This window comes from Somniosus microcephalus, chromosome 33 (genome assembly GCF_052327205.1).
Source record: "Somniosus microcephalus isolate GS21.2 chromosome 33, FLI_Smic_1.0, whole genome shotgun sequence".
In the NCBI taxonomy this organism is placed as follows: Eukaryota; Metazoa; Chordata; class Chondrichthyes; order Squaliformes; family Somniosidae; genus Somniosus; species Somniosus microcephalus.
Window position 1 is genome coordinate 10122806 of NC_141019.1, and position 12876 is coordinate 10135681.

At 46.6% G+C, this 12876-nt stretch overlaps 1 protein-coding gene across 1 annotated transcript in view; it reads left to right on the forward strand.

The window, feature by feature from the left end:
* Positions 1-12876, forward strand: part of LOC147096957 (vitamin D3 receptor B-like) — a 287363-nt gene that overhangs the window by 198396 nt on the left and 76091 nt on the right. Inside the window, exon 6 of the mRNA XM_085972648.1 lies at positions 10430-10614. Within this exon, the coding sequence (XP_085828774.1) occupies positions 10430-10614 (185 nt within the window). The remainder of the gene's footprint in view (positions 1-10429; positions 10615-12876) is intronic.

The window sequence follows — 12876 nt, forward strand, 5'->3', positions numbered from 1 at the left end:
CCCTTTCCTTCCTGTCTGTCCTTCCTAATTGTCAAATACCCTTGTATGTTTAGTTCCCAGTCATGATCATCTTGCAGCCATGTTTCCGTAATGGCCACCAGATCATACCCATGTGTAGTTATTTGTACCGTCAACTCGTCTATTTTGTTACGAATGCTGCGTGCATTCAGATAAAGAACTTTCAAATATGTTTTCTGACAATTTATTCCTGCTTTTACCCCCTTTACTACTTTACCATTATACATTCTGTCCCTTCCTGACATGCTCTGGTTTTTAATTCCCCCACTGCTACCTTGCTCTATTGCCTTCTCCGCTGTCATTTTTATTTTTCGCTCTCTTAAAACCTCCCCCCCACTAATTAGTTTAAAGCCCTCTCTACAGCCCTAGTTATTCGATTCGCCAGGACTCTAGTCCCAGCACTGGCCAAGTGAAGTCTGTCCCAACGGAACAGCTCTCTACTGTCCCAGTACTGATGCCAGTGTCCCAAGAAGCAAAACCCATTTCTCCCACACCAGTCTTTGAGCCACGCATTTAATTCTCTAATTTTATTTACCCTAGCCAAATTTGCACGTGGCTCAGGTAATAATCCAGAGATTATTACCCTTGTGGTTCTGCTTTTTAATTTGGCCCCTAGCTGCTCAAACTCCCTCAGCAGAACCTCTTTCCTTGTCCTATCTATGTCGTTGGTACCAACATGGACCACGACAACTGGATCCTCCCCCTCCCACACCAAGTTTCTCTCCAGCCCAGAGGAGATGTCCTTAACCCTGGCACCGGGCAGGCAACACAGCCTTCGGGGACTCTCGCTCTCGGCTGCAAAGAACCCTATCTAGCCTAAAAGCCCACCTCACGGCACACTGAAAATCCAGCCCATAATATTGAATGTTTGGTAAAGCTACTCGATAAGACCATTCCACTAAACTGAAATTGAAACTGAACCAAGAACGGTGATCTCTTTCATCTGAAACGACATGTTGTTTATGTCAAAATAGTGTAGAGCTAAACTAAATACTTTTTCATTTAATGGGCTTTTGCCAGCAATCAGACCATTTTTGATATAATTTTCAAGTAAGTATTTGTTCTTTAATGACCCTCTGGGCAGTACTAGTGCTGTGCTATTCAAAGTACAATAACCTGCTGATGTTACATTAAAGAATGCAATCTGTTTACCAGTCCCATATTTTGTTATCTCTGAGAATGCAAGTAAAAGCAGAGCCCAGTGCATCTGGACAGACAAGATCCCACACTGAATGTAAAAGCAAGAGGGCGTGTCACAATGACTTTCCACTCCTGAAAACCGATGAAGTATAAGCGCAGGTATAAAAGTACCTTAAATAGCCACAATTACTTAAGCCACTCTTTTTATTCCAAAGAGCTATAGACAACCCACAAAAAAAAATCAAAAGTGAGAAAATTTGAAAAGAAGTTTAAGAGATCACACCAGATATGGTGAAGTGTTATTTGATTTGTTTCTGGGAGATATGTGAACATTGTTCTCTTATCTGCTGCAGGTAAATAAATAGCATGATTACATAAATTAATAAATCTCAACATGTATGATGGGCAGCAGTTGTTTATTTTTACTGTCCATCTGGTTAGGGTGTGGGTTTGTATAGAAAATGCCAAGAAATATATAAAGCAGCACTTGAGTGTTGCCAGAATGTTACTTAAACATACATGTTTAAATCAGTACTATTCAGAACCTCCCTCCAAACTTGAATAATGGTGCAGTCCTTTAGAACTTGCTACTTGTTTATACTACAATGCCTATTTTTTGATTTTGAGTATAAACATAAAAATGCAACTGGTATAAAAACATGCTTCGAGTTGTTCCCATTTGGTCCTTCTGCTCGGCTGTATTGTACTTGCTGACTATAGTTGCGGGAGATGAGCCAGAATATAGTTTACACATTTTTGCTTTCAAAGTTACCTCAGGAAATGTTGGAGTTCATGCTCTCCCTTGTTCTAATAGTTATACAGACCAATTCTGATTACTCCTTTTTAAAAAAAAAGTTATCCTGGTGGTTTCATTCTCAGTAATTTTGCATTGGCGGGAGCCAGTTTCTGGAAGTTATAAACACAGGTACACATAGCAGCTGGAGGCTGTTGCCCTGTTTATAGTCTTTTTTTGGCTGGGAAATTGCATGATGTAACTTTAATCATTTGCTTGTAAGTTTTGTAGATTTTCTGTTGCAAACCTTATTTCCATTAGTAAAACTTCAGCTCAATGGGGAACCCAAGAAGATACCTAAAGGATTTTTTAAAATATTTGGCGCGATTTTATTAGTAGCTGGCTCTGGCTGCCTGTTTTTGATTTGATTTTCCAGTAGGGTGGAACTTGCTCCTACTCTCTCTCTGTCAAGATGCAATCTTCTTACAGTAGTATGCCGGGCTCTTGGTCACAGGATTACTGTTCTGGTTCAACATTTAGCTGGGGTAAACACGCAAAGCAGAACATGCTTTAATTGCCTCCCAGTTCAGCATTACAAATGGAAGATCCTCCCAGAGGTAGTTCAGGACATTTTCAGAAATTGGGGCAGATTAGAGGCTGACCTGTTTGCCTCTGGACAACCATGAGCTCATGTATTTCTGCTATCGGACCTGGGACCTATGATATTGAAACTGGAACCTGAATACTCTCCTTGGAAACACCAGCTTCTGCATGCGTTTCTTTTGTTTCACCTGATTCCACGGGTAGTTGACTAGATCTAAGCAGACAGAGTTAAAGTCATACTATTATTAGCCCTGCAAACTGTGGTTGTTGTACATTGTGACAACGCCTAGAGGTAGGATCGCACTGCACTCAGATGAGGAACTTCCTCACACTGAGGTTTGAGGTGTCCCAGACATGGATTGACCAAGCTACAGTTTGTCTGGTGGCAATGCCTGTCTCAGTGCTGGACTGAGCTGAAGTTCACTTGGTGACGGTAATAAAATTACCTGAATATTTAGTTAATATTGTTCAATTTAGTATTAAGTTGCAAAACTGTTGGCACAGCTTTAGTTGTCTCAATCATACTGATATCTGTTGCTCGCCAGCAGAAATGGAAGTGAAAAAATGTGGCAGAATGCATTAGAGTCCAGTCTAACTTCATTCTTCAGAGGTTGCTGTTTTGTAACTGCAGACAAGCCTCATAGTGCTAGATATAGGAGGCTGCTCAACTGAGGTCACGTGGCAGGCTCAGCCCACAGGGCTTTTCAGATTTAGCTGCATCTTTTAAAAAAAAAGTATTTGGCAGCTGACTTGGAAAAGATTATTTAATGTTATGTAGTGGGGCGATGTGGGTGAGTTGCCATGTGTAACGTATACTAGAGGCGTGTTAGCATATTTTGCATAACTAGAACCAAGAACTAGAATAGCCTTTGGGTCTGCATGGGAGACATGCAATTGCAGATGGTAGTTTGTTGTAAAATACACCACCAAGAGGTGTCAAACCTGCAGAATCCGTGTATGTGCTTGTGCTCACCGAGACCTATTACAGGATCAATGCTCTGTGTGTCTTTAATTTAGAAATCCCATTAACTTTATGTTGTGTCTAACCATGAGAGATTGTTCAACTGCATAATATGCATGCACCACACTGCAGCAAAATTAAGGGGTGATAGTGAGACCCGAGGCAGTAAATGGGTAATTTTGCAAGGCCCATTGCTAGTGTGCAGCCTCGCTAGTGACGTGTGGGCCAGATAATTGGGGCTATACTATTGTAGTTCTATCTCCGACCCACCTTCCTATCTAGTGAGACTCCCTATCTAGTGAGACTCCACACCATCATCAAACCTCATAAAATCAACCATTAAATATTTGAGCAGTTCTGATGATGAAATCCGATCAATGCTCAAGTGGATAAGAATATTGTCACGATCCCAAGTTTAGTTTCTCTATTGTACCTAAGCATATTTTTTTGATCAGTCGGCATCTAGTACAGCTAGCTGCAGAGAAAAGTTTCCATTACTCTGATGCAGCCTCAGCAGAGCATGCCCATACTGCACAAGTGTGACATTTCCACCTCCTGCAGCATCTTGTGAACTCAGAGAAATTGGCCGGTTTTTAAAAAATTGAAAATCAGGCCCATGGTGTAGGTGGCAGTGCATGTCTTGGTGTGTGACTGAGCTAAGGCTTGTCTGGTGGCCGTGATTGTCTCGGTGTGTGACTGAGCTAAGGTTTGTCTGGTGGCCGTGATTGTCTCGGTGTGTGACTGAGCTAAGGTTTGTCTGGTGGCCGTGATTGTCTCGGTGTGTGACTGAGCTAAGGTTTGTCTGGTGGCCGTGATTGTCTCGGTGTGTGACTGAGCTCGGGTTTGTCTGGTGGCCGTGATTGTCTCGGTGTGTGACTGAGCTCGGGTTTGTCTGGTGGCCGTGATTGTCTCGGTGTGTGACTGAGCTCGGGTTTGTCTGGTGGCCGTGATTGTCTCGGTGTGTGACTGAGCTCGGGTTTGTCTGGTGGCCGTGATTGTCTCGGTGTGTGACTGAGCTCGGGTTTGTCTGGTGGCCGTGATTGTCTCGGTGTGTGACTGAGCTAAGGTTTGTCTGGTGGCCGTGATTGTCTCGGTGTGTGACTGAGCTAAGGTTTGTCTGGTGGCCGTGATTGTCTCGGTGTGTGACTGAGCTAAGGTTTGTCTGGTGGCCGTGATTGTCTCGGTGTGTGACTGAGCTCGGGTTTGTCTGGTGGCCGTGATTGTCTCGGTGTGTGACTGAGCTAAGGTTTGTCTGGTGGCCGTGATTGTCTCGGTGTGTGACTGAGCTCGGGTTTGTCTGGTGGCCGTGATTGTCTCGGTGTGTGACTGAGCTAAGGTTTGTCTGGTGGCCGTGATTGTCTCGGTGTGTGACTGAGCTAAGGTTTGTCTGGTGGCCGTGATTGTCTCGGTGTGTGACTGAGCTCGGGTTTGTCTGGTGGCCGTGATTGTCTCGGTGTGTGACTGAGCTCTGGTTTGTCTGGTGGCCGTGATTGTCTCGGTGTGTGACTGAGCTCGGGTTTGTCTGGTGGCCGTGATTGTCTCGGTGTGTGACTGAGCTCCGGTTTGTCTGGTGGCCGTGATTGTCTCGGTGTGTGACTGAGCTCGGGTTTGTCTGGTGGCCGTGATTGTCTCGGTGTGTGACTGAGCTCGGGTTTGTCTGGTGGCCGTGATTGTCGCGGTGTGTGACTGAGCTCGGGTTTGTCTGGTGGCCGTGATTGTCTCGGTGTGTGACTGAGCTCGGGTTTGTCTGGTGGCCGTGATTGTCTCGGTGTGTGACTGAGCTAAGGTTTGTCTGGTGGCCGTGATTGTCTCGGTGTGTGACTGAGCTCCGGTTTGTCTGGTGGCCGTGATTGTCTCGGTGTGTGACTGAGCTCGGGTTTGTCTGGTGGCCGTGATTGTCTCGGTGTGTGACTGAGCTCGGGTTTGTCTGGTGGCCGTGATTGTCTCGGTGTGTGACTGAGCTCGGGTTTGTCTGGTGGCCGTGATTGTCTCGGTGTGTGACTGAGCTAAGGTTTGTCTGGTGGCCGTGATTGTCTCGGTGTGTGACTGAGCTCGGGTTTGTCTGGTGGCCGTGATTGTCTCGGTGTGTGACTGAGCTCGGGTTTGTCTGGTGGCCGTGATTGTCTCGGTGTGTGACTGAGCTCGGGTTTGTCTGGTGGCCGTGATTGTCTCGGTGTGTGACTGAGCTAAGGTTTGTCTGGTGGCCGTGATTGTCTCGGTGTGTGACTGAGCTAAGGTTTGTCTGGTGGCCGTGATTGTCTCGGTGTGTGACTGAGCTCGGGTTTGTCTGGTGGCCGTGATTGTCTCGGTGTGTGACTGAGCTCGGGTTTGTCTGGTGGCCGTGATTGTCTCGGTGTGTGACTGAGCTAAGGTTTGTCTGGTGGCCGTGATTGTCTCGGTGTGTGACTGAGCTCGGGTTTGTCTGGTGGCCGTGATTGTCTCGGTGTGTGACTGAGCTAAGGTTTGTCTGGTGGCCGTGATTGTCTCGGTGTGTGACTGAGCTCCGGTTTGTCTGGTGGCCGTGATTGTCTCGGTGTGTGACTGAGCTCGGGTTTGTCTGGTGGCCGTGATTGTCTCGGTGTGTGACTGAGCTCGGGTTTGTCTGGTGGCCGTGATTGTCTCGGTGTGTGACTGAGCTAAGGTTTGTCTGGTGGCCGTGATTGTCTCGGTGTGTGACTGAGCTCGGGTTTGTCTGGTGGCCGTGATTGTCTCGGTGTGTGACTGAGCTCGGGTTTGTCTGGTGGCCGTGATTGTCTCGGTGTGTGACTGAGCTCGGGTTTGTCTGGTGGCCGTGATTGTCTCGGTGTGTGACTGAGCTCGGGTTTGTCTGGTGGCCGTGATTGTCTCGGTGTGTGACTGAGCTCGGGTTTGTCTGGTGGCCGTGATTGTCTCGGTGTGTGACTGAGCTCGGGTTTGTCTGGTGGCCGTGATTGTCTCGGTGTGTGACTGAGCTCGGGTTTGTCTGGTGGCCGTGATTGTCTCGGTGTGTGACTGAGCTCGGGTTTGTCTGGTGGCCGTGATTGTCTCGGTGTGTGACTGAGCTAAGGTTTGTCTGGTGGCCGTGATTGTCTCGGTGTGTGACTGAGCTCGGGTTTGTCTGGTGGCCGTGATTGTCTCGGTGTGTGACTGAGCTCGGGTTTGTCTGGTGGCCGTGATTGTCTCGGTGTGTGACTGAGCTCGGGTTTGTCTGGTGGCCGTGATTGTCTCGGTGTGTGACTGAGCTAAGGTTTGTCTGGTGGCCGTGATTGTCTCGGTGTGTGACTGAGCTCGGGTTTGTCTGGTGGCCGTGATTGTCTCGGTGTGTGACTGAGCTCGGGTTTGTCTGGTGGCCGTGATTGTCTCGGTGTGTGACTGAGCTCGGGTTTGTCTGGTGGCCGTGATTGTCTCGGTGTGTGACTGAGCTCGGGTTTGTCTGGTGGCCGTGATTGTCTCGGTGTGTGACTGAGCTCGGGTTTGTCTGGTGGCCGTGATTGTCTCGGTGTGTGACTGAGCTCGGGTTTGTCTGGTGGCCGTGATTGTCTCGGTGTGTGACTGAGCTCCGGTTTGTCTGGTGGCCGTGATTGTCTCGGTGTGTGACTGAGCTCGGGTTTGTCTGGTGGCCGTGATTGTCTCGGTGTGTGACTGAGCTCCGGTTTGTCTGGTGGCCGTGATTGTCTCGGTGTGTGACTGAGCTCCGGTTTGTCTGGTGGCCGTGATTGTCTCAGTGTGTGACTGAGCTAAGGTTTGTCTGGTGGCCGTGATTGCCTCGGTGTGTGACTGAGCTAAGGTTTGTCTGGTGGCCGTGATTGTCTCGGTGTGTGACTGAGCTCGGGTTTGTCTGGTGGCCGTGATTGCCTCGGTGTGTGACTGAGCTGAGGTTTGTCTGGTGGCCGTGATTGTCTCGGTGTGTGACTGAGCTAAGGTTTGTCTGGTGGCCGTGATTGTCTCGGTGTGTGACTGAGCTCGGGTTTGTCTGGTGGCCGTGATTGTCTCGGTGTGTGACTGAGCTAAGGTTTGTCTGGTGGCCGTGATTGTCTCGGTGTGTGACTGAGCTCGGGTTTGTCTGGTGGCCGTGATTGTCTCGGTGTGTGACTGAGCTAAGGTTTGTCTGGTGGCCGTGATTGTCTCGGTGTGTGACTGAGCTCGGGTTTGTCTGGTGGCCGTGATTGTCGCGGTGTGTGACTGAGCTCGGGTTTGTCTGGTGGCCGTGATTGTCTCGGTGTGTGACTGAGCTCGGGTTTGTCTGGTGGCCGTGATTGTCTCGGTGTGTGACTGAGCTCGGGTTTGTCTGGTGGCCGTGATTGTCTCGGTGTGTGACTGAGCTCGGGTTTGTCTGGTGGCCGTGATTGTCTCGGTGTGTGACTGAGCTCGGGTTTGTCTGGTGGCCGTGATTGTCTCGGTGTGTGACTGAGCTCGGGTTTGTCTGGTGGCCGTGATTGTCTCGGTGTGTGACTGAGCTCCGGTTTGTCTGGTGGCCGTGATTGTCTCGGTGTGTGACTGAGCTCCGGTTTGTCTGGTGGCCGTGATTGTCTCAGTGTGTGACTGAGCTAAGGTTTGTCTGGTGGCCGTGATTGCCTCGGTGTGTGACTGAGCTAAGGTTTGTCTGGTGGCCGTGATTGTCTCGGTGTGTGACTGAGCTCGGGTTTGTCTGGTGGCCGTGATTGCCTCGGTGTGTGACTGAGCTAAGGTTTGTCTGGTGGCCGTGATTGTCTCGGTGTGTGACTGAGCTAAGGTTTGTCTGGTGGCCGTGATTGTCGTCTCGGTGTGTGACTGAGCTCGGGTTTGTCTGGTGGCCGTGATTGTCTCGGTGTGTGACTGAGCTAAGGTTTGTCTGGTGGCCGTGATTGTCTCGGTGTGTGACTGAGCTCGGGTTTGTCTGGTGGCCGTGATTGTCTCGGTGTGTGACTGAGCTCGGGTTTGTCTGGTGGCCGTGATTGTCTCGGTGTGTGACTGAGCTCGGGTTTGTCTGGTGGCCGTGATTGTCTCGGTGTGTGACTGAGCTCGGGTTTGTCTGGTGGCCGTGATTGTCTCGGTGACCAGGTAAATCGGGACGTGGTGATTAGGTTATGCTAAGCGTCGGTTTTAAAAGCCTGTAGATTGTAGGGAGAAGGGAACAGTGAGTGAAGTAAGGAATTTCACTTTTGTGAGGTACTGGCAAATAATCAGTTGTGGTAGAAAAGTCTGATGAGTCTTCATCTCAACAGTGAGGGTGTAGGGAGGAGCAATACGTAGGATGGAATATTTGCAGCTTGGGAGGAACAGGAAAGGAGAGTTCAGAGTAACTCACCAGATAGAATTAAAATACAGAGATGAGGAAGGTTGCACTGGAGAGCAAGAGATTTGAGACAAGGATTAGCTCTTGGATAGCCAGCTTTTGCTTGTATCCTGTCCAGACATTTATGTTAGAAAAGCACCCCAGTGTTCAAGTCTGGCATGGACTTGGGTTTTATAGAGTTGTTGAAGGGAAACAAAAAAACACATTTTCATTAGGGATAGTTTTGTGCTGTGGACTCTCGCCCATCAGAATCTGGATTGAAACTATCCAAACACGTTCCACATAGGATCCTTACAACTGGCAGAAAGAGGAGCCTTCGATTGCATTATTCTGGACTAGAGTCTGTGCTGCACTTCAGAGGGTCACAAGTTGTTGCAGATGCAAAACATTCTTTTTATAAAAGGGGGCAGTCACTTTCTCTTTTGTGGACCTTGGGAAAGGAGCCAGGGATTTCCAACACCTGGCAAGCTTCAGAGAAACTGTTAACCACTAATTGACCTCAGCAAATGTCTATTTTAAGCAGTTAGACTTTGTGGCATTAAAGGAACAGGCAAGGTTACATATAGCTGAACTTCAGTAGCAGATTAATGTGTTGGAAGTTATAATTTAACACTCCTTTCTTTAACCTCTGACCTACCACAGCAGATTTAGTAGTTCAAGTTCCAAGCTGCCTAAAAAATACTCTCCACAGGTTGTATGAGTGGAAACTATTTTTTCATCTGGTTAATTATTTATGATTTTTAAGCTGCTCTTGCACCAGATACAATTTTCTCACCATGCAACAAGTAGACATATCTTTCATGCTATAGAATTCCTGTCAATTAAGTGAATATGGTTTCTGGTGTACACAGCTTTGGAGGACAGCAGAGGTTCAAATAGTTCGACTATTCCAACATGTAGGCATTATACAGCAGTGATGTGTACTTTTATTTAAAATATATGAAGTGTAATTGGGGAAAAAAAGACAATCTGCTATTAGAAAATGCTATAGGTAAGCATTTCTGCCATTCATTTATTTCAATTATTTAAAAAAAACTTAAATGGCCTACTCCTATTCCTATGTTCCTATAAAACACTCGAGGCTGAATTTACAGCATCTGGCTCCATGAGATAATGCAATATTGTCATATGGTAGAAATGTCTGTCTCAAGCCAGAATATTAAATGTAGGAGTGGAGGGGACAAGCCAAAAAAAGAAATACTCATCTTGGAAGAGGCCTGAAATGTCTAAATATTTGAGATACTGATTTTACAGTACTGGGGAGGGGAATGGTGGCGTGGTTAGAAGAGTTTTGCACTGGTTTAAATGATGCAATTGCTGTAAATTTTGCTTGCATGGCATTTAGAAGAGCTCATTAATTAAATGTGTGTTGGTTTAGTTGTACATACCATTCATGTTCCCAGGATCAGGGTGCTTTGTTGGCAATGGGTGCAGTGTTTGCCTACCTTATCTGGGGTATCGTGGTTGGGTCACTAATCTTGCGGCACCTGGAACAGATGGTGATTTGTTTCCATCTTTACCTTCATATCAGCCTGTCCTTGTCCATGCTGGGTGTGTTGTGAATTTGGTAAAGGAGGCTATGGTTTTGTATTTCAAATACTGAGCCCTACAACACTGGCTCTCGAGCTGTCTGTACTGCACATCAAGAAATGGCTGTAACACTAAAAGTTTAGGATGGTTACATTCTCTTCACTGAAATGTTTCCTTTTTTTCTGCCCAGTCATTTTAACAGATGAAGAAGTTCAGAGGAAAAAGGAGATGATTTTAAAACGGAAAGAAGAAGAAGCTGTAAAGGAGGCTAAGAAGCCAAAGTTATCAGATGAACAAGAAAAACTGATTGCCTTATTGGTTGACGCACACCATAAAACATACGATTCAACGTATTCAGACTTCACCCAATTCAGAGTATGTATCGTCTGTACGATCTGGGCCAAGAGCAGGCACTCCACAAAAATTCTGATTTCTCACAGTGTAAAAATATTTTTTGATAAATATAGGGAAAGTTAGTGCTAATAATACAGATAAAAGGCAAAGTCTGTCGGGACTCGGTATCGAACTGTATATTTCCACACTCGAGCCTTGCACACTGACCTGGAGGGTGGGGGGGGAGGGGGAGGGAGGTGAGTTTGGAGGAGGCACGACTTGAAATTTTGTTGGAAATCAGTTTTGCACGAAGACTTGGTAAGTTTTTCAAATCAGTACGCTTTAAAAAAATAGTTGTAAAGCATTTTGAATTTCTTTTCAATATTAAAAACACTGTTCAATAAGTAGTGAGTGATATGGAGTGAGCTCGCTGGGAGGAGTTAACGCTGCGAAACTAAATTTGCACATACTATTCCTATTTCTAGATCTCACGGCCCTGTCTTTGGACTTGATAACAGCTCAGCCACTTCTTTTGATTGAGACCCTACTCGAGAAAAATTCAAGTTTTCAAAATAATTAAATACAGTAAATATATAATTTTTCTCCTGTTAAAAAGTGTCAGAACTTATAATAAAAAGTACTTCTCCCCCAACCTCCCCCCCCCCCACCTCCAAACTTCCCTCTCCTTTATAATTGAACAGAATTTCTCTGTATTTGCTTATTTTTTTTAGCAGCAGTCCTGGTTTAAATGGTGTCTATGGGTTTTTTTTAAGGAAGGAATGTGGGTGGTGGAGAAGGTGCCACATTAGTTCTTGTTTACCAGTCTGTGAAGTTACCCATGTGGGTGAAAAATTAAAGAAAGAACTTGCATTTATGCAGCACCTTACACAACCTCAGGACATGCCAAGTGCTATCCAGCTACTGTTAAAGTGTAGTCACTGTTGTAATGTAGGAAACGCGGCAGCCAATTTGGACACACCAACGTCCCACAAACCGCAATGTGATCACGACCTGATAATCTGTTTTAATGATGTTGGTTTGAAAACACAAAAAGGAAAATGCAGTTACTTTAATTACGTTAACTTCAGGAAGATTTGTGTAAATGGGAGAATTTTCCAGCCCTCTTTCCTCAAACCCCCCCCCCCCCCATATCTTCATGCATAACAAGCCATATAAACTACAAATTGCTATACAACAAGTTAACAGCACATAGGAAGCCAGTTTAAGAAAGAGAGAAGAGGACAAGCCCTCGTGGTATCTGCCCAAAAGTCACAAGATTGGGTGATTTAATCCCCCTTCCCCAAGAACTGGATATGGGGAGTATACTGAAAAAACTGGAAGTCATTGGAGTAGGTCTATTTTATCCAGGGTGTATAGTCTAGCTCCATGTTCACTGTAAAAGTAGATGGGAAGGTTCGCTAAGCATATCTCACCTATCTCCTTCATCAATAATTTGTTGGATGGCATTATATGGTACAGTCTTACTTCCACCATCTTTCAAAGATGAACTGATCTTGACCTCTCTGTCCTTTCAAACTACCGCCCCATCTGCAATCTCCCTTTCCTCTCCAAAATCCTTCGATGTTTTGTCACCTCCCAAATGCGTGCCCATCTTTGCCGCAACTCCATGTTTGAATCTCTCCAATCAGTTTCCCCCCCCGGCCACAGTACGGAAACGGCCCTTATCCAAGTCACAAATTATATCCACTGTGACCGTGGTAAACTATCCCTCCTCATCCTTCTCGACCTGCCTGCAGCCTTTGACCTGGTTGACCACACCATCCTCCTCTAACAAATCTCCTTTGTCGTCCAGCTGGGTGGGACTGCCCTCGCCTGGTTCCATTCTTATCTATCCAGTCATAGCCACAGAATCGCCTGCAATCACTGGCTTCTCTTCCTGCTCCCGCAACATTACCTCTGGATTCCCCCAAGGATCTATCCTTGGCCCCCTTCTATTTCTCATCTACATGCTGCCTCTTGGCAACATCATCCGAGAACACGACGTCAGGTTCCACACGTACGCTGACAACACCCAGCTCTACCTCACCACCACCTCTCTCGATTGTCAGATTGTCTCTAAATTTTCAGACTGCTTGTCCGACATCCAGTACTGGATGAGCAGAAATTTCCTCCAACTAAATATTGGGAAGACCGAAGCCAGTGTCTTTGGTCCCCGCCACAAACTCCATCCCTCTCCCTGGCAACTGTCTGAGGCTGAACAAGACCGTTCGCAACCTTGGTGTCGTATTTCACCCTGAGATGAGCTTCTGAACCCATATTCTCTCCATCATCAAGATCACCTAC